General features: G+C 39.9%; 1 protein-coding gene across 1 annotated transcript; it reads left to right on the forward strand.

Moving 5' to 3' along the window:
- The first annotated feature begins 9,206 nt into the window (after nt 1-9,206).
- Nucleotides 9,207-18,342, forward strand: LOC128467687 (vomeronasal type-2 receptor 26-like). Its single transcript, XM_053449371.1, has 5 exons — nt 9,207-9,241; nt 9,396-9,684; nt 11,471-11,767; nt 16,760-16,877; nt 17,435-18,342. The coding sequence occupies exons 1-5, from the start codon at nt 9,207-9,209 to the stop codon at nt 18,340-18,342; spliced, it is 1,647 nt and encodes a 548-aa protein (XP_053305346.1).
- Nucleotides 18,343-23,016: the final 4,674 nt, after the last annotated feature.

Raw genomic sequence — 23,016 nt, forward strand, 5'->3', positions numbered from 1 at the left:
AATGGGGCATGTATCTGACATTGTTAAGGTCAATATGGACGATAACCAGCCTGTGAATGGATCTGAAGATATTTGGCCCATTAGAGCTACACGGATCTGCAATATTTCCATATAATAAATGGACAAAACCACACACACACACACACACACACACACACACGTGCAAACAACCCCACTCCTTCCAAACTACCCTTAGATAAGTTTATATTATTATGGATGCAGCCTCCAAAAGTCAGTGTTTGTACTGAAGACTTAGTGTAGCTCCCTCTTTTGTTACTATGACAAAAAAGAGGGTAGTTAGAGGGAGTAAAAAAAAGGGACATAAAGGTTTGGAACCAAATAGAAGTTGGTAGTTTTTTAGCAGTTGTGGATAACATTTGTCATTTGAAGTTCTTGTTATTACATTTCTCGTGATGTTCAGCCAACTAAATGGATAGCAGAGAATCCTGAGATGTGCATTAAACAGCAGCTGCAGTGCCAATCCATAATGATATAAAAGCTATGCTTTTGCACTCTAGTTGTTGATGACTCACTTTCCCATGATGCTTAACATATCAGACTGGCTGAGAGTCATGGAATATGTAGTCTCAACAGCTGAATACTCAACCCAAGCTGCAATACTAGTGACCATTCCTGGGAACTCCGGGTTTGACACGGAGATTGCCGAGTGAAGCACGGCTTCACCAGTTCTCCGGGTAGAGACCCGAATCCTCCAGGTCGCAGAAGCGGGGTCTTGACACGCCCCGCTCCCTGCCCATTTTCCCTTTACAAGGGGGTGTTTCCCACTGCCGCCAGCGGGACCGCCCCCAATGTCAGCAGGAACTCCCACTGACGCCAGCGGGAACGACCCCAATGTCAGCGCGAACTCCCGCGTCCCGCAAGGGAAGTCTCCGGGTAGCCCGAGACCAGAAGTTCCCAGATATGCTAGCTTGTGACTGTATCCTCCAAACCGGGACGACCATGTGGGTAAATCCTGACACCTCCCCATACTGTGGGACAAGGAGGATTATTTTATATATAAATGTATATCATATACCCTACTTCCATCCACTGCGAATGGTGTTAAATATGATTAAAATACCCCATTGGGAACAAAGACCTCCAGTGGTGCTCTCCCTCATCCCCTTCCCACTAGTTTAAAATAAAGTAATTGGCCTTTATAGGCATCTCTGTACATCCATCCCCTGGGGTCAAAAAGTAAAACAAACCTTTAGGTGCATAGACCCCATAAACCACGTACAGTGATAAAAAAAGACCCCAAGTGAGCCCTTTGGAATTACCAGCATTTATTACAAAAAAACATGGAAATAAAACAGAAATACAAGTAAAACCAACAGTGTGATATTGTCAGATGTAAATAATGTCATATAAGGGGTGGGAGAGCCGATTACTGGGTGTAGAGAAAACCCTGCTCTAGTGTTTAGGGCTCTATCGCTGAGTGTCTGTATCCCCTTGTTGGTCAGCGACTAAATGTGAATTCGTATTTGAGTTTTATTTCTATGCCGGACATTGCATGAGAATTTGAGGAAAGGTTTGCATCAAGGATATCTGTAAAGAGGAGTATCTATGTATATACCTGCCACCCATTTATTAGGTTTGTTCACTAGGTTTTAACTAATAACAGACAGTACAATAACATATAATTGGTTGATGTCAGAGCGACCAATACACAGGAACGGGCAAATATTCGGGGAATACTAAGATTTTTCCTCCCACGGAGACGAACATGAAAAGTTGTCTACTTTCACCTCTTGCTTTAGTTAATCAAACCCTTTGTCTTTTATTTTAAATGCTTTTATTATCATGAAAAATTCTGCCAGGTTATTCTATTTATTGCCTTAAATTAAGTGACATCACTTGAAAGTCAAGGCTACAGCTCGTTACATGTCATATACACCGTGATACAGAATACCCTCAAATAAATCATAATCATTGTAATTCGGATAATATAATATTATTGATGTTATTTGTTTTATTGTATTTATTGCACATTTATACATTTTATTTTTTTTATATACTGGTAATATTTAATCTATTGAAATATATGTTATTTCATGACAAGCAAATTACGTTTATCACTGATATTATAAAGTGATTTGATTTTATTATAATATTAAATTCATTAAACTTGGCCATTTCTTTTGCACAGTAGAAACGACATCGCAGTCACACACTTGTTCCCAGCGGGAGATGATGTCAGTTCTGTAAATGCGTTCTCCGTGGATTTGCTTAGAAATCAGATTGTTTGTCATTGAAAAGTTTCTCGGACTTTTTTTTTTTGGCTTCACACACAGATCTCTGAATAAACGCGTCTCGGCCAGATATGTAATTACAGGGGCGACCCGGGAATTACAGTCAGAGGAAATCAGATGATGAAATAACCAGGAACTTTCTTACAGCAGAGAAAAGAACAAAGTCTCAGCCGTTCCCTCTGGAAATTGACGCTGAGCTTTGCTGTTAACCATCTGCTCGTCACAAACAAAGTGCAGCTCTTTACATGTAATGAATAAAGTTCCTATTACACTATGATACAGGATACCCGCAAATTAATAATAGTAATGATAATAATATTACTATTATATTTTATTATTATAAATAAAGCCGTTTATATAACACTATGATACAGAATACCCGCAAATTAATAATAGTAATAATTGTTAAAATAATAATATACCGTTGTTGTTGTTATTATTATTCAGACCATTTGGGTTATGTCAGTTAAGATGACCCTTTATTCTTTTAACACAGATAATAAAACATCAAACCATCATTAACTAGGGGAATATCAGACATTTGACTTACAAATTAAACCGTAGCTTTTAATAATCGGAACTCACTACAGCCAGCTGCCACATTTACGTCCGCGGACCTGGAAGCTCATTATATGGCAGAGATATTGCGTCAGGTGAACAAGACTTCATAGACATATGCTGCTTATGGTTTCTATAACTTCCTAATCACATGATGTATCAAGGACGTTATGTGACAACTAGCTGTGTATGTGTCATTGGAAAGAGTCATATGGAGCTAGGGCCTGCAGGGGCAACGGAGAGCCATAAGGGTTATTGAAAGGTTAATGTTGTCCGAGGCTGTTCTGCAATTCATAATAATGGAGTTTGGCGTAAAGTAATTGCTGGGGCTCGTCAGGAAGCATAAGGAACTTAATGGGAGGCTTAATATATTTATAATATATTTACTATCTTCATTAGGTAGTTTTGAACTAGTTATGCCGTCAGGTGACAATCTTATAAACTATTTCAGCTCTAGCAAAACCTATATAATTTTTGGCTAGCGCCAAGCGTGCCATAAGGCTGAAGTGGACACCATGTACCCATCTTCATTTTCTTCGGGGGTCTTCTTGGCTCCTTTCCCGCAAGGCTTAATGCTATCCCAGCCCTAAGGCCAGAGGACCAAGCATGATCTCAGCCAAAAGGGCAAGAAGCAACACTTACCCCAATAACTTTTTTTTTGGAAGCCCGAGGTGCTTCCCTGTGAGGGTGCTGTGTGTGCTCAGTTAAGTGCCAACGCAGAAGCTCTGTTAATCTTCTGACAAAGCATTCCCGGCAGAGATATGCCTTGTCTTCCTTCCCTCCCGGCCAAAAGGCCTGCAGGAGGGCCGGATCTTCTTGGTCCCTCTCCCAGTACAAGGAGGGGAACCACTGTAACCATAAGGAAGAGATGGGGAGCCATAAGGCATCCACCATCTCTCCCACCAAAAAAGCTGGTGTTCAAATCAGCATCCATTTCCATTTCCATATATCATTCTTCCGTGTTTACAAAGAAAAAAAAAATCATTGCCGCACATAAACACAAACAAGCATATTTGCAACAGAAAAAGCAAAGTGCACTTAACCCCCCACATTCACTATCGTGAACAAAAGACTGGAAACAAATTGCAACCTCAGGGATTTATGCTTTCTCTTTCTCACAGATACCCACTTGAGCCAAGCCAAAAGGCCAAGAAGACTACAAAAACCACGTCAGCATTTTCTATACCTCATCAGCACTGCATAACTGACATTCCCTATGTGAAGTGAGCCAGGCACCCATGTCTTGTCATACCCTTATTTACTTAAGGTGAGAAAAACAAAATGGAATCCTCATCTGAGATAAACAGACAGCATTGAAATAACCTCCCCTATAGTAAAGTACATACCCAGGAGAGACATGACCATTGTTTGCTCACTTGCAGTATTACAGAGAAGACCTCCACGTTAGCATATCAGATCGATCCAATCAAGATGGCCCAGACCAATAATGCACGGCCAGTCTCCCAAATACAAATAATACAGCAACCACAGATATTCATTTCAGCCTCTCATAGGGCTCATTGATAGAGTGAGGGTGATGTTCCTATCTGGGCATACCCTGAGAACCACTGGCCTACAGGAAGGTACCTAACCAGGTGGAGCACTTTCTCACTTGTATTATTACAGAAAAAACCTCATCATTAGCACATCAGACTGATCATAAACATACATGCAACCCAGACTTAACATATGGCAAGCAACCCATGCACAAACAACACAGCAATCACAGACATACTTTTCTGGTAATCTCTTTTTACACCAAGAAGGCTCAGGGACCCAGCTCCCCCTGCTGTGTATGCAGGTTAGAAAGCTGTGTGCAATGGGTCCCTTTGAGCATAAAGACTCTACTGGCCTTTCATTACTCAGCCAGGAAAATGCAGCCTAGCAGGCTTCTTCAGCCATGTGAAGAGTAATTAAGTCCAGAAGGCCTGCTTTACCACAAGTGCCCAGCCAAAAGGCTTAATTAATGAGTTGAACCAAGCAATCAGTTCATTGCAAGCACTTCAAGCTTCATCATTGTGGATCCCTTTGTATGTAATGAGCCAGGTACCCATGTCTGGGCATACCCTTACTATCTTAAGGTGAGAAAAACAACATGGAATCTTCTCCTCAGACCAAGAACAGAGAGCACTGATATAGCCTCCCCTATAGACAATTCCTACTCTGCATTAGCATATCAGACTGGTCCCACCCATCACACCATCTTCTGCATGTCATTGGCTGGTCAGAATAGTACAAGTTGCCAGTGGAGTTCCCCAGGGCAATGTCATCCAATAGGATAAAACATGTGATCTTGGTCAAAAGGCAGATAAGTGATCAGGGCAGACCAGACCAAAAATGCATTGCAAGTGGCTGAAACGTATGTCTGTTGCTGAATTCTTTGTGCAGGGGATGCTTGCTGTGCATATCAGATCTGGACTTCCCTGATGGGCGGGGCCAGTCTGATATTCTAATGTGGAGCAATTTTACAGATCTCAGAATAACTACTTAACTCCCCTTTTCACCGGAAAAACTGAGCCTTTTAGGAGCCACCTTGGCTTTTCAGCGTTGTTACATAATCCGTAAAATAATATATATATATATACAAAAGTGCTCGCCAAAAAAGCCCCAGCCGATAGGCTGGTATTATAAAAAATGACTCTATATACAGTACACCACACACATACCTGTAAAGCTGGTGACTAACTTATACAAAAATAAAAAGCACTTACTGCTTATTAAGATTAAGTGTGCTTAAACTCACACAACACCATCATGTACCGCACCCAGCTTTGGACCAAAAACTGAGGACTAATTGTAATCTCAGGTTTCAAGCTTTGCCTCTCTAACAGGTCCTCACTTGACAAAGCTGCATGCAATGGTCTCCTTCTGACCCAAAAGCTCTTTACTGTCCCAGCCAGGAAAATACATCCTAGCAGGCTCCTTCAGTCATGGGAAAAGCAATTAGGTCTAATAGGCCTGCATTACCACAGGTGCCCAGCCAGAAGGCTTAGATAAAGAGCTGAACCTAGCAATCCCCTAGGAGGCCCTGCTGGTAACAATCAGCTCATTCCAAACAACAAAAGATCCTCTTCTTAGAGCCAAGAACAGACATCATTGAAATAGCCTCCCCTATATGAAATTGCAAAACATTACCATTTTTTGCTCAATTGCCCCATTACAGAGAAGACCTCAGTATTAGCAAATCAGACCGGTCCCACCCATCACGTCAGTTCCGATCCAAAATGCATGGCAGGCCTCACTGGCACAAAACATACTACAATCACAGAAATGCATTTTTTATTGAATATTTCTTTTTAATAAACAATATATCGATACAAGCATTCGCTGAGTCAAAAAGACAATAAGCAGTACCGTGACACAGCATATGGCAACTTACATACAGTACAACTTCACGTAACAAAAAGCTCAACAATACAGTAAAAGCGGTGCACAATTCCAACTCCATGCATTGCGACTGCTTCTAAACTTTATGTGTGGTGTGGCTGATATCCCAGTGGGTGCAGCGAGCGTAGGACCTACATCTGGGCATGCTTTGAATAACCTGAAACAAGAAAACAAACCTGAGAGTCTTATCTCTGAGGACTGAGAATGGAAATAGCGTGCCCCAGGGGAAGGGACCTATTTGGGGGAGGCATAACTGTGTTTGCTCACATGCTTGATTACAGAGGAGGCCCCTCCATTAGCATATTAGACTAATGCCACCCATCAGGGCAGCCCAGACCTGAAATGCATGGCTGGCTCCCCCTGCTTAAGGACATTTTTTTATTTGTATTTATAATTTTATTAATAATAATAAAAAAATGATATTTCTATTTATTTTGGGTTTTTTTGTATTAAACCATTACACGGAGGGATCATGGGAATATATTTCATTTGAATAAATGCAAATGAGCACACTGGCATATATGGCTAATATATCTTCGGACAGAATGCTGCCATCTGTTGGTTTTACATTAAGAAGCATTGTTCCATATGCTTGAAATCCAAAGTTATTATGCTACTTAATGTAAAACCAACAGAGGGCAGCATTCTGTCCGAACATATATTAGCCATATGTGGTAGTGTGCTCATTTGCATTTATTCAAATAAAATATATTCCCATGATCCCTCCGTGTAATGGTTTAATACAAAAAAAACCAAAATAAATAGAAAAAAAGAGTTTGCAAGTTCGACAGAATTAAAGTCTGCGAGTGCGGCGGGGAGACCAGCGGATCATGGGAATATATTTTATTTAAATAATTAATAAATGAAAATGAGCACACTGCCACATATGGCTAATATATCTTCGGACAGAATGCTGTCCTCTGTTGGTTATATATTGAGTAGCATAATGACTTATTAAGCTACTCAATGTATCGTACCAGCAGAGGGCAGCATTGTGTCCGATGTTATAATAAGTTATTATGCTAAGTTACATGTCCGTACCGGCGACTTTGTTGTTTGTTTTTAAGTGTTGCAGCAGGGTCCCAAGTTTTTTTCTTTTCTTTTCTGCATAGCAACTAGTGATGAGGGGCCGTGCGAGTGAGCCTATTGGTCGCTTGCACGGCCCTTTACCCTACCGATTTCTACGGAGCGGAAATCAGGAGTTAAAAAGGCTGTGCGAGTGAGCCTATTGGTCGCCTGCAGGGTTTTCCTCTGGCATCAACCATTGGCTGATATCAGAGGAAGACCCTGCAGGTGACCAATAGGCTCACTTGCACTGCCCTGTAACCCCTGACGACGATCCTGCGGATTTCCACTTCGGTCAACTCCTGTGATGCCGTGAAGATAGGTAGGCTAGATGGGGAAGGGATCGGGAGATTAGTAGACGAAGGCGAAGATTCTTCGTGTGTGTGAGTCTTCGTGTTCGCCTACGTTTTACCGGCACTGTCTTCTCTTCTACGTGTCTTCGGAACGAACACGAAAACACACTCTTTGTGTTCGTTTTCATGTTCACCCGAAGACGAATGCACAAGTCTACTGTAAACCCCCTTCCATTAGCAGGCACCCAAAAATAGACCAAGATCTAAAACCTCGCCTGAAATCCAGAACAACACCAGCCACAGCTCCTGCACTGGAAGCCACTCTATTAGTAGAGGAACTCAGATGGGCCCTGAAGGCCTGCCCTCTATTGGAAAAATGGCCTTGGTGGTTTCACTCTACTATATTACAAATCCTTTAGCAAAGCCCCTTCCCCTTACTCACACAACTATTTAACTCCATTGATGGGACAAATCACTTTCACACTCACAGCCTAGAAGTACAGACCACTGTCATTCATAAACCCAATACGGACGCTGGCACCACTTACCAACCTATCTCACTTCTACCCCTCTAACCCCATCCGGTTTCCCCACTTCTAACTGTACTGCATGTACTTTCACATTTCATTGGAACCAAAAGAGTTAAATGCTGGTTGGACACAAACCTTAAAATCCCCCTTAGATGCCGTTACTGTTTGTGAATAGAAATTAAATAATTTGAAAGTGAATTTCATTTTAAGTGACAATAATATAGAAGCAGCAATTACTGGACATTTTTACTTTTGACTTCAGTTATTCTTTCTGTTTGTCCGGGGATTTAACGCTCTCTCCCTCGCAGAGAATAATTCCCAACGTGTGATCAGAGAGCTGGATATATTTATCTGAGCCGCGGCCGGCTGGTTTAATATAGCGCTGATCACAGATATATACCGGGAGCTGCAGAGCTGCTGCTGATCACACTGAGAAGGACGCGGGGTCTGTGATGGATCTCATTCTGCCCTCGGCTCCACAATTTGGAGTCATTCTGTGCCTGAGCTTACTGGGAGTAATAGCAGGAACACGCGTCACTCTGAGATCAGCTCCTGGATGTCACATCACAAGGAAAGAATGCCTGTTTGAGTATAAATATTATCAGGAAGGAGATGTGATGATCGGGGGATTATTTACGGTTAATACCGGGATAAAAGAATTTTATTATGGAAAAATCAGATACGTTCCCTTTTATTGTATCTGCGCATAGTAAGTGCTTTTTCTGTGTTACATTTTTATCGCATGTCTGGGGCGCTCTATACAGGTAAGGTGTATGAGCCTCCATCACTGGCCTTACGAAAAATTACTGCAGTTTTTTCTGAAGTAATACTGCAGTTTTTTGGACATGAAAAAACTGCAATACTGCACATTTACTGCACTTTTTTTTTAATACTGCAAACCTACAGTTGTAATTCAATGTACTGCAGCTTTATTGCATTTGTACTTCCGTACAAAAATAACTGCAGTACAACTGCAGTACAGTGAAGTACAAATGCAGTAAAACTGCAGTAAATGTGCAGTAAAAGTGCAGTATTGCAGTTTTTTCATGTCCAAAAAACTGCAGTATTACTTCAGAAAAAACTGCAGTAATTTTTTTGTAAGGGTGGCCTTTAATAAAAAGATGGCCGTTTCCGGCGAGGACAGCCTTTTCGGATGGTCTGGCAGAGGTTGCTGAGTGCTGAGTTATATCGTTTTAGTTTTATACGAAGCAGATTCCCAGACAGCCCAAATAAGTTTGATTAAAAATAAGTGTTTGATAAATTGACTTTACAGAATAAAGTATTAATAAAAGGCCCTTACTTCTCCCCAGCATCGATCATACAGAATACAGAAATCTCCTGGCGTTTATCTTTGCTGTTGATGAGATTAACCAGAATCCAGATATTTTACCCAATATCACTCTGGGTTACCATGTTTATGATATTTGTGGAAATGCCAGAAAATCTCTACAGAATTTATTTCAAATATTATCAGGGAAAACGGGTGAATTTCCAAATTATTCCTGCCGAGGAGGTAATAAATTTGCAGGATTAATCGGAAATCTCAGGACGGCTACAACCCCCGTGGCGCAGATCCTCAGGCTGTACGGATACCCGCAGGTAAGAGGCCGCTGAGAGCTCTCGGTGGGCTGAAGGTGTTCATGGATGGGAATGATGGTTCTTAGTGTAAAAATATCAGTTTCAGTGCATTTAACCAAATATCTTTCTCCACAGATATGGAGAAGATAAGTAGTCGAGATTAACCCCTTAAGGACAATGGGCGGTCCCTAAATCCATTGAAAACAATGCATTTTGAGCCCGTACATGTACGGGCTTTGTCATTAAGGGGTTAAAAAAACTCCTGATATGAAAAAGGGGGATATAAGAATGAAATGTATCCATCTTCACCCAATAGCGGTAGATTGAAAACATGGTGATGTCCGTAGACTAGAATGGGGTGGATTCAAGTCGAATGCGGATACATCCCGCAGCCACGTTGGATTCTTTTCATTTGTTTTCTTTCTGGATTTTTTTTCTTTTGCTTTGGGCTTTTTTTTCTTCATTTTTTGGATTGTCCCTTCCCTTGAGGATCAATAGCTGGGCAAGTGAATATCTTTTTATCCACCATAGGTTTTTACCATTTGAGGTGCTTTAAAACAAATGAAAGAATATAAACCAGGAGAGGTGGCATTACCTGCGCTAGACTTATATTATTATATATTTTTGTTTATACAAAGTGATAGATTATATAAATCGGTATGGTTTAAAGAGAAAGGCCCACTGGGGGAAAAAAAACATATTTGATCTCCCCTCCACGGATTGCTCTTTTGTAAGTCCTAATAACATGAAAGTTTGAAAAGGTAAGATGTGTATTTTTGCAAATGATCCAAAGGTCTGCAACATGGTAGACATTCCTGGTGTAACAGACACAATCACAACTGATTTAAGTAAATTAGAAGAATGGTCACGAGGGAGGCAGCTGACGTATAATGTTGATAAATATAAAGTGATGCACTTGGATACTCAAATCAATATTGGATAATTTAATTAATAAGGGTCCAGTAGGGACCATTCACAGGATCTACTGTATGGAGGATCTACTGCAGACAGGTTGTCTCAGGAATGGGTCCAAACACAAAATTCTAAGTCTTGTGTAACATAATGCAGATAAAGTCACACACATGATATACGATTTTCTGTCATCAAATGGCTAAACTTGTATTTTACAGACAGCCCTGCTCTTCCAAAACCTTTGAGATGTATTAACGTATAGAAATCGATATACGTTTCTCCTTCAGTTTCTGAGACATAAGCTTCTGCTACGCAGCCCCATACGCAACAAGCTACAACGTACTGCAATCTTTAGCAATTTGAGTTCCAGTAGCTTGTGTGTTGGATTTGACCACATGGGCGAGGATTCACCCCCCAGACACACACACGTGCATCAATGAGCCATGGCCGCTCATGGCCCTGTTGCCGGTTCACTGCTTTTCCTTCCTTGGACCACTTCAATAGGTACCACTGCAGACCGTGACCATACCACAACATCCCCACTTTTGGAGATGCACTGACCCAGTCATGTAGCCATCACAATTTATCAGTCTTATTTACTTCACCTGTCAGTGGTCATAATGTTATGGCTGATGTGCGTGTGTCTGTGTGTCTGTGTGTAAAACAATATTATGTCATATTACTGAACATTATTGAAATGTGTCCCAATACAGCAAGAGGAATTAGTAGCAGGAAGAGGGAAGTGGTTCTGCCACTTTACAGATCTCTTGTGAGTTCTTATCTAGAGGGTTGGGTAGAGTTCATGGTGGCGAAAATTACACGACCTACCTAGATATTGGTATGTGGAATTTAAGAAAGTACATTCTACTCGCTAAACTGTTATTAATCTTAATAGATCAGCTATGGGACATCGGACACACTGCTCAGCGACAGGACGCTATACCCCAACTTCTTCCAACTATTTCAAGGAGATCAGGTTCAATATAAAGCTATTCTGAAGTTGCTGAAATATTACGGATGGAACTGGGTTGGGATAATAGTATCAAATGATGATATTGGAGAGAGGGAGCTCCAGGAGCTCAGCCACGTGATCACCAGCCATGGAATCTGCATTGAAGTCATTATTAAAATGTCTGACACAATGGAAGGAATCTATAAGGATCTGGCCATCATTGAGAAGTCAACATCACAGGTGCTCATAGCTTGTGGAACATGTGCTATACATTGCGTAATGATTTTTCAAAAATCCATACGTGTGTTTGACAATACGACACTTATCCTTAAAGCTTCGTGGTCATATGTGTTGCATTTCACTTTACAGACAGTGATGCCATTTAATGGTAGTTTAAGTTTTGCTCCTTCCTATAGATTGATTCCCGGCATGCAGACTTTCCTACATAATGTCCGTCCATCCAATCGCCCGTCTGATCCAATACTTCAAGATATTTGGATTATGGGATTTCAGTGCTTAATATCTAATGATGTGAAGAATGCCATGTTTCAATTTATTTACAACCTTACTGTTAATAACTGCACCGGAAAGAAACACATTAGTGATCTGGGAGACAGGACAAATTATGCTGCCGCATACTCTGTGTACACCGCGGTTTATGTCCTGGCACATGCGCTGCACAATATGCTTTTTTCTTCAACTACAGAATATCGTAAAATGAATCGAGGAGCGAAGGAATACAAAAACAAGGTACATAAGATAAAAAAACTAAATGATATCATATCATATCAATTAAATGTGGGACTTTAATCTTTACCCCACAAAATATGCTTGAGAGATGTTGTTGAATATAACATTGGCCTCTTTCTCAGCAAAGGCAGCTTTCCAGTGGGAAAACTCTCCTAATACCGTATTTGCTCGATTATAAGACAACCCCCCAAAATCTGAATATTACTTTAGGAAAAAAAAAAAAAAGAAAAAGCCTGAATATAAGACTACTCTATAGGAAAAAAGTTAAAATAAAATATTAACTCATGTAAGCTATTTTTTCATATTTAATAAAAGCTGTGATTGAGAAAAATATTTTGGGTTTTTTTTTCCTTTTATTTGCCAACCTGCCCCCCCAGTTATGCACATCTGCCCCCAGGCTTGCCACTCCTCCCCCAGAAATGCCTTGTCTATGTCCATCGCGCAGACGTTCGCCAGCTGCCAGAGAGGAGAATTCCCCTCAGCACTGCGGGGAATTCTCCTCTCTGGCAGCCGGGGAAGGTCTGTGCGATGTGCGTAGACAACCTCCGCTGCTGCCTGCGCTTGGTGATAGAAGCCCCGGTGGAAGTGCTGGCAGCAGCGGAGGTTACCAGACAGGTCCCCTGCAGCGCTGCGGGGGATCTGGATCTTAGTCTCACAGTCAGACCTCTATTTGAGGTCTGATTATAAGATGACCTCGATTATAAGACGACGGGTATTTTTCAGAGCATTTACTCTTAAACCTTGTCTTATAATCGAGCAAATACGGTATATAAATGTATAATTTTGTTAAAATTTACACAATTTATAGAAATGCTAATTTTTACTTATACTGGAGTTAAATTACATTCCAAATCAAAGACAATTTAATGGCAGAACGGATTATAGTGAGCATTGATCTTGATAATGGTAATAGACCAAAATAAAAGAAGTTTATGCTTTATTCACCTCTTACAGCTGTGAATGATTCATTTTTAGATATTAACTGATAAAGATTATGATAAAGTTGTAGAAAATGTTTTTGCTTTATTTTGTATTTATTTTGTGTTGAATACAAAACCAAGGTAGGACAGGACAACAAATAAAGGATTTATACCTTTAATAATCCTGGAACAAGTCACTATGTTACACGGAACATCTCAACCCTTATCCCTTGCCAATGCAGTGAAGGTGAATTCCACAATATATGTGTAACACCTTTTACCTTGGGTCTGATGTCCCAAGAGGTATTTACTTTACCGAAGTCCATCAAGTTCAATCCTTCTACCTAACCTTCCTACTCTTGATCCAAAAGAAGGCAACAAATCCCTAATTAAGCTACTGGCTGGAACCTACAGGAGATCCTGGCCTCTGCATTGTAGAGCCTCAACCTAGTAATACTCCAGGGTATTAGAGTATAGAGTACTAGGACACATGAATCACAAACACTATAATGTAAAGTCTTAAAAATGCAACCTGTATGAACTAGTGTAGAACATGGACATTTCAATAACATTATATACATCTATAGATTTGTACCATGTCAGCCTGTACGTTTGGTAAAGATGGTATGCTTATTGGCTAACTAACGCATAATGGATTACAAGCTTTCAAGATTATCTAGATCTCCTCCTTAGCTATGTTATACACTTAAATTGAAATGACATTCTGTGACTGGGTACACCCACCGGACGATCCTTCCTTCTCCCCATGGCCACCGGCGGCACTGCAATATACAGAAGCAGAGCAATACAGTGCCTTACCGCCCTGACAAGGGCAGCACCAAGGCTTACCCCCAATATAAAGACAAGACTCGCATTGAGGTAAACCAGGAACTAACTTTATCGAGGAAACAATCACCACCAGCCTTGTGAGTTGTGACCAGCATGCATCACACCACATGCAAAATTAAATATGTAAATCATATGCAAATTAGTTATCACCAAAAAACACACCAATTTACACACTCCTGTCATTAGAACCAATGATATTGGTCAGACAGGCAGAAGGAAAGGGGGGGAGTGGGACCTAGAGAGCTCTGGCGCTCTCACTGTACCCCTAATCAGATACAGGATGACAAGCATAAATCCAAGCAAGGGAACCAGATATTGCACTGCAATTAGTCGCTTGCAGTAATGTAATAAGTATATAATGTAATCCAGGGGTCCGCCATCTATAATGGGGAAATACAAACTGCAGGCAACCCCCAGTTCACAGAGGCTCCCGTGATACATTCCTGTAGTGATGTTAAAAGGAAATGCAAATGTATGTCGGTGTGGAATATTGCATTTAGCCCCAGCAGCCTCTTTTGGTGTTGTAGACGGCTGCAAACTATGGATTGATTGTGAGGACAGTGTGAGGTGAATTCTTTATGAGTTGGTATTCCCATATCTTTCTTTTCTGTGTCTGAAAATTTCACATTAATATGGTGACCCTCACATATTTGATGCTGTGTCCGTTTTGGCAGAAGGTGTGTCCGTCCATTTTCTCTTCATATTATGTAGATTCATACGCCTGTTTCACCTATGCAAGGTCCAGCACCGGGGCAGCGAACACACATTATGAGGACTACCTATGCTGTACCTGTTCCTTATACACAGGGACTGGCCTATAAATAATCCTGAGTTCGGTCCTTTGCTGTGGCAGCTTTGGATTAGAGGACTGCATCAGGATGCGGGTCCTGCGGGGCTGGTCAAAAAGCTTGTGGGTGTGTGCGGTTTTTTGGGTGTTGCAGGCGGGAGCAGGCGGTCAGACAATGTAATCCCAGTAATCCCGAGCGGGAGCGGGGTTAAGAAAACAGTCCCACGCAGGGCTCTACTTTGGATCTCATAGGCTGGCTTTATCAGCCCCCAGAATGCAACTATAATTACATGGCAAACTCACATATACCTTCAGCCACGTGGCAGCCTGGCACAGGAATCAGTAGCACAAGACAGCTGGCGCTCATGGTAGCAGACGCTTGAGGGATCCTCAGCAACAGCAAGAAAGATGAAGTACTATCTTGCTTTGTCTTCTGGTAGAAACAAATAACCCCTCTTCCTTCCACCTGTAGCCTTACTTCCCTCTGGTTCCTCTCCCTACCAACTCCTACAAAGCAGCCTAGGAAAGACCCATTCACTTCCTATTGGCCGAAAGTCACTTCCTATTGGCTGAAAGTGATACATATATATATACATACATACATACATACATACGCATACACCAGAGTTACTTTGAAGAGCAAAAAAGCGGGAAGCAAACCCTGAACATCATTTGTTATAAATTTCATAAGGATTTGTGAGGATTCAGAGGGAAATTAGGTGTTTTTTTCTAATTTTCGCTAGCCCAGGGGGATTCTTGAGATGCGTCCATAGGGGACTGAAGGGGTAAACAATTACATAAGACTTTGGCTCTTGACCACTTTGGTATTTGGTACTTTGGTATGATTGCTTAATGTCTTACTTTTCGCCTACCAGTCTGTTTCACAATTGATTTCTTTGTCTAAAGCTCCACGATTATGTACGAAGAGTGCGTTACACGGACAAAACTGGAAGAGGGATTTTTTTTAACGAGAGAAGAGAAATTCCTACCACGTATTATCTGGAAAGCCTAAACTTTACAATTGATAAAAATAAGTGCATATTAACAAAACATGTCGTGGGTGTCTTTGATAACTCAAGGTCAGAGACAAATCTGTTTATAAGATTTGAAAAAATACTTTGGAAGAAAGGAAAAGTAAGTAAATAGTCGAATGTCCGGCTCTAACTGTGACCGAAAACAAGAAATTGTGCTGGGGGGAATCTACGTCTCTCCTTGTATTCTGCAAGGCTCCGACTTAATGTAATGCAGAATATTAGCCCCGGGGTAATGTGTTACTATAAAGCAGACATTGCACTTTATAGAGTGTTGGGTGGCCCTCACATTGTGGAGGTCGCTGGGAGACTACAGGTGAGGAGTCCGGTTCCATAGTTCCGACAGATAATTCATTGCCAAGAAGGAGATCAGATTTTGGTCTTGCCTCCTGTGAACAGTTAGGAAGAAACGCAGCATTTGGGAACGTTTATCCACCTTTTGGCCGGCCTTAAAATACCAGGGCCACCCCATCATTGTCAGTCCAGTTCTGGTGATCAGACCTGCCTAAGTACTTAATATCCTGCAACTAAACTTCCGCATTACCAGCCAAAATGTCATCAGAAACCAGGCGGAATATTCTGCTCACAATAAAAAAAATAGCCTGCTTATCTCACTTAGCAAAGCACATTACATGAATGGATACTTTTTACACATTTATGGCTTTTTTTTTTTGGCGAGTGTGAAGGCCACCCTTAGGAAGGTTCAGGTGGTGATTTTGGCACTTAGAGGGGAAGTAATAGTTCTTTTTGGGGTGAAGGATCCAGGGCATCTCATCTCCAGGACCACCTTTTAAAGCTGATTTGAAAATAATGCAATTTAAACATTATTAGTGTTAGCATTTGAACCATAGGAAGCCTTTAGATTGAGTCTTAATACACCTTTCTATTATTCCAGATCCCATGGGCTCGATGCAATGACTTCTGTCCTCCAGGATATAGAAAAGCTCCTGGATATAACACGTGCTGCTATCGCTGTGTCCCCTGTTCTGAGGGTGAAATGTCCAATGTAACAGGTAGGTGAATAATATACAGAGTATATATAAAATATAAAGCTCATTTTTGGGTATATTCATGAAAAAGTCAAGTAAAGGCTTAACTTAACTAGCCAAGTCCCAAGTCTAATATAAGTCACATTCAAGAATAAAATGACAAATATATACATATATTTAATGGATAGGAGCCCATAGGGTGATAGACAATCACCCTTCTTGTGTACATGGGGGAGTAATAACAGAATGACCTCTGTGGGGCCCACCTATAATCCCCCCCCATGAAGGGGTTTAAAATAATTTACCTTATGAAAGACAAAGTGCCAGTCTGTGCATCCCACAATGTCCACCTACGGTTGGATGGGAGAAGCTGAATTAAAGATAACTGTTTAGAAAGGCATGGAGCCCACTTCATACTCCTCATCCCTACCCTGCCCTACCAGATGGAGGCAGTTAAAGACAATCTTCGAAAGGCACGTGCATTCTGTAATAGAAATTCTCTAAAGAAATTGTAGCAGCTCTGTGTTTTTTTTTCTTTCTGGGAAGTTATTCGATGCCTAAGTACATCTCCTTTATTCCAGACAGTGATAATTGCCTGAGGTGCCCTGATAATGAATACCCTGATGAGGACAAAGTGAAGTGTATTCTTAAGCCGTATGAATTCCTGTCATACAAAGATGACATTATTGTTCCGATTTTTTTCTCAATCAGTGTTTTCTTTCTAATTTTGACTCTCTTTATATTGGGAATTTTTATTCTGTACTGGGACACCCCCGTTGTAAGAGCCAATAACCGGAACCTCAGCTTCCTCCTCCTGGTCTCCATTGTCCTGAGCTTCCTCTGTGTGTTTCTGTTTCTTGCTAGTCCTGTGGATATAACCTGCATGCTGCGACAAACTGCTTTTGGAGTCACCTTCTCGGTAGCCGTGTCTTCTCTGTTGGCCAAGACCATCATGGTCTGCATCGCTTTCAAAGCCACCAAACCTGGCAGCACTTGGAGAAAATGGGTGGGGGCCAAAGTCTCTAATTTTGTGGTTCTCATTTGCTCTTCTGTGCAAATTCTAATTAACGTCATTTGGTTGTCTACCTGCCCACCTTTTCAAGAGTTTGACACACAAACTTATCAGGGAAAGATCATCGTTCAGTGTAATGAGGGCTCGGCCATCGCCTTCTACTGTGTCCTGGGTTATATGGGGCTTCTGGCAGCTGTTAGTTTTATTATAGCTTTTTTAGCCAGGACATTACCGGACAGTTTTAATGAGGCCAAGTACATCACCTTCAGCATGCTGGTGTTCTGCAGCGTTTGGATTGCGATGATCCCGGCCTATCTGAGTACCAAAGGCAAATACATGGTGGCCGTAGAGATTTTTGCTATATTGGCATCAACTGCTGGCTTATTAAGCTTCATGTTTTTCCCAAAATGTTATATTTTGCTTAAAAAAACCAAGACAAACAATAGAAGACATTTATTACAAAAAAGAAATCAGTAAAAGAGATGTGTTTAAGGTGTGTATTTATCACATTTACATTACTACAGGTTTTAATTAGGGATTAAGTACTTAAAAAAGACAAAATAAGAAATCTTCTCCTTCTTCAGTCCATCCTTCTGCTCTCCCCAGGTAAAGGAGAATGGGGTCTATACAAATACCTTTTGAATTTCAGGGGGTGTAACAGTAATGTGATGAGATGCAGGACTTATCACCTTCATGGGTCCCTCAGTAGGGGTTTTGGGCCAGAGGTTTTTGCAGTTCTTCCTCTATAAACCACTATTGCCTTTATTATAAACCAGTTGGAAAATAAAATATTTATCCAAACTTCATGTACATTTTTTTTAGTTTTGTAAACTGATAATAGAGGTTACATTTTAACAAAAAAAATGTAGATACAATACTACGTTCGTTTTAGAAAGATTAAAGCAGAAAGATAATTTTACTTGCAGAAAACCTTCAAAGAAGTTGTGTAACATCTTACATCGTTTCATAGGAATTTACATTGAAAAAAGACAAAAGTCAAACCCATTGTCGGTCCAGAAGAAGACAAAAATCTTACAGTAAAGTAATTTCTAATTGTCCCCCGAAAGGTGGAACATTGTTTTTTGACTCTCCAGCCCGTATAATTTATCCCGTCCTTATAACCCGATATATCCTGTATATTCCTCATATTATATATTATATACTCTCCCCCCGTATATCTAATCCCGTCCTTATAACCCGTTTTATATCCCTGTATATTCCTCATATTATATATTATACACTCTCCGGCCGTATAACTAATCCCGTCCTTATAACCCGTTATATCCTGTATATTCCTCATATTATATATTATATACTCTCCGGCCGTATAACTAATCCCGTCCTTATAACCCGTTATATCCTGTATATTCCTCATATTATATATTATATACTCTCCCCCGTATAACTAATCCCGTCCTTATAACCCGTTATATCCTGTATATTCCTCATATTATATATTATATACTCTCCCCCGTATAACTAACCCCGTCCTTATAACCTGTTATATCCCTGTATATTCCTCATATTATATATTATATACTCTCCGGCCGTATAACTAATCCCGTCCTTATAACCCGTTATATCCCTGTATATTCCTCATATTATACATTATATACTCTCCCCCCGTATAACTAATCCCATCCTTATAACCCGTTATATCCTGTAAATTCCTCATATTATATATTATATACTCTCCCCCCGTATAACTAATCCCGTCCTTATAACCCGTTTTATATCCCTGTATATTCCTCATATTATATATTATACACTCTCCGGCCGTATAACTAATCCCGTCCTTATAACCCGTTATATCCTGTATATTCCTCATATTATATATTATATACTCTCCGGCCGTATAACTAATCCCGTCCTTATAACCCGTTATATCCTGTATATTCCTCATATTATATATTATATACTCTCCCCCGTATAACTAATCCCGTCCTTATAACCCGTTATATCCTGTATATTCCTCATATTATATATTATATACTCTCCGGCCGTATAACTAACCCCGTCCTTATAACCTGTTATATCCCTGTATATTCCTCATATTATATATTATATACTCTCCGGCCGTATAACTAATCCCGTCCTTATAACCCGTTATATCCCTGTATATTCCTCATATTATATATTATATACTCTCCCCCCGTATAACTAATCCCATCCTTATAACCCGTTATATCCTGTATATTCCTCATATTATATATTATATACTCTCCGGCCGTATAACTAATCCCGTCCTTATAACCCGTTATATCCTGTATATTCCTCATATTATATATTATATACTCTCCCCCCGTATAACTAATCCCGTCCTTATAACCCGTTATATCCCTGTATATTCCTCATATTATATATTATATACTCTCCGGCCGTATAACTAATCCCGTCCTTATAACCCGTTATATCCCTGTATATTCCTCATATTATATATTATATACTCTCCGGCCGTATAACTAATCCCGTCCTTATAACCCGTTATATCCCTGTATATTCCTCATATTATATATTATATACTCTCCGGCCGTATAACTAATCCCAGCCTTATAACCCGTTATATCCCTGTATATTCCTCATATTATATATTATATACTCTCCGGCCGTATAACTAATCCCGTCCTTATAACCCGTTATATCCTGTATATTCCTCATATTATATATTATATACTCTCTCCCCCGTATAACTAATCCCGTCCTTATAACCCGTTATATCCTGTATATTCCTCATATTATATATTATATACTCTCCCCCCGTATAACTAATCCCGTCCTTATAACCCATTATATCCTGTATATTCCTCATATTATATATTATATACTCTCCCCCCGTATAACTAATCCCGTCCTTATAACCCGTTATATCCTGTATATTCCTCATATTATATATTATATACTCTCCGGCCGTATAACTAATCCCGTCCTTATAACCCGTTATATCCCTGTATATTCCTCATATTATATATTATATACTCTCCCCCCGTATAACTAATCCCGTCCTTATAAACCGTTATATCCCTGTATATTCCTCATATTATATATTATATACTCTCCCCCCGTATAACTAATCCCGTCCTTATAAACCGTTATATCCCTGTATATTCCTCATATTATATATTATATACTCTCCCCCCCGTATAACTAATCCCGTCCTTATAACCCGTTTTATATCCCTGTATATTCCTCATATTATATATTATACACTCTCCGGCAGTATAACTAATCCCGTCCTTATAACCCGTTATATCCTGTATATTCCTCATATTATATATTATATACTCTCCGGCCGTATAACTAATCCCGTCCTTATAACCCGTTATATCCTGTATATTCCTCATATTATATATTATATACTCTCCCCCGTATAACTAATCCCGTCCTTATAACCCGTTATATCCTGTATATTCCTCATATTATATATTATATACTCTCCCCCGTATAACTAACCCCGTCCTTATAACCTGTTATATCCCTGTATATTCCTCATATTATATATTACATACTCTCCGGTCGTATAACTAATCCCGTCCTTATAACCCGTTATATCCCTGTATATTCCTCATATTATATATTATATACTCTCCCCCCGTATAACTAATCCCATCCTTATAACCCGTTATATCCTGTATATTCCTCATATTATATATTATATACTCTCCGGCCGTAAAACTAATCCCGTCCTTATAACCCGTTATATCCCTGTATATTCCTCATATTATATATTATATACTCTCCGGCCGTATAACTAATCCCATCCTTATAACCCGTTATATCCCTGTATATTCCTCATATTATATATTATATACTCTCCGGCCGTATAACTAATCCCGTCCTTATAACCCGTTATATCCTGTATATTCCTCATATTATATATTATATACTCTCCCCCGTATAACTAATCCCGCCCTTATAACCCGTTATATCCTGTATATTCCTCATATTATATATTATATACTCTCCCCCGTATAACTAACCCCGTCCTTATAACCTGTTATATCCCTGTATATTCCTCATATTATATATTACATACTCTCCGGTCGTATAACTAATCCCGTCCTTATAACCCGTTATATCCCTGTATATTCCTCATATTATATATTATATACTCTCCCCCCGTATAACTAATCCCATCCTTATAACCCGTTATATCCTGTATATTCCTCATATTATATATTATATACTCTCCGGCCGTATATCTAATCCCGTCCATATAACCCGTTATATCCTGTATATTCCTCATATTATATATTATATACTCTCCGGCCGTAAAACTAATCCCGTCCTTATAACCCGTTATATCCCTGTATATTCCTCATATTATATATTATATACTCTCCGGCCGTATAACTAATCCCATCCTTATAACCCGTTATATCCCTGTATATTCCTCATATTATATATTATATACTCTCCGGCCGTATAACTAATCCCGTCCTTATAACCCGTTATATCCTGTATATTCCTCATATTATATATTATATACTCTCTCCCCCGTATAACTAATCCCGTCCTTATAACCCGTTATATCCTGTATATTCCTCATATTATGTATTATATACTCTCCCCCCGTATAACTAATCCCGTCCTTATAACCCGTTATATCCTGTATATTCCTCATATTATATATTATATACTCTCCGGCCGTATAACTAATCCCGTCCTTATAACCCGTTATATCCTGTATATTCCTCATATTATATATTATATACTCTCCCCCGTATAACTAACCCCGTCCTTATAACCTGTTATATCCCTGTATATTCCTCATATTATATATTACATACTCTCCGGTCGTATAACTAGTCCCGTCCTTATAACCCGTTATATCCCTGTATATTCCTCATATTATATATTATATACTCTCCGGCCGTATAACTAATCCCATCCTTATAACCCGTTATATCCCTGTATATTCCTCATATTATATATTATATACTCTCCGGCCGTATAACTAATCCCGTCCTTATAACCCGTTATATCCTGTATATTCCTCATATTATATATTATATACTCTCTCCCCCGTATAACTAATCCCGTCCTTATAACCCGTTATATCCTGTATATTCCTCATATTATGTATTATATACTCTCCCCCCGTATAACTAATCCCGTCCTTATAACCCGTTATATCCTGTATATTCCTCATAT

The sequence above is a fragment of the Spea bombifrons genome, chromosome 1 (genome assembly GCF_027358695.1).
Source record: "Spea bombifrons isolate aSpeBom1 chromosome 1, aSpeBom1.2.pri, whole genome shotgun sequence".
NCBI lineage: Eukaryota > Metazoa > Chordata > Amphibia > Anura > Pelobatidae > Spea > Spea bombifrons.

What these genes read in the sequence shown, in the direction of transcription:
- LOC128467687 (XM_053449371.1), top strand. Translation starts at nt 9,207, where the DNA reads ATGGCCGTTTCCGGCGAGGACAGCCTTTTCGGATG. An exon ending in GAGGACAGCCTTTTCGGATG is followed by an intron (nt 9,242 to 9,395) that starts GTCTGGCAGAGG and finishes ACTTCTCCCCAG; the next exon opens with CATCGATCATACAGAATACA. An exon ending in TGAAATGTCCAATGTAACAG is followed by an intron (nt 16,878 to 17,434) that starts GTAGGTGAATAA and finishes CCTTTATTCCAG; the next exon opens with ACAGTGATAATTGCCTGAGG.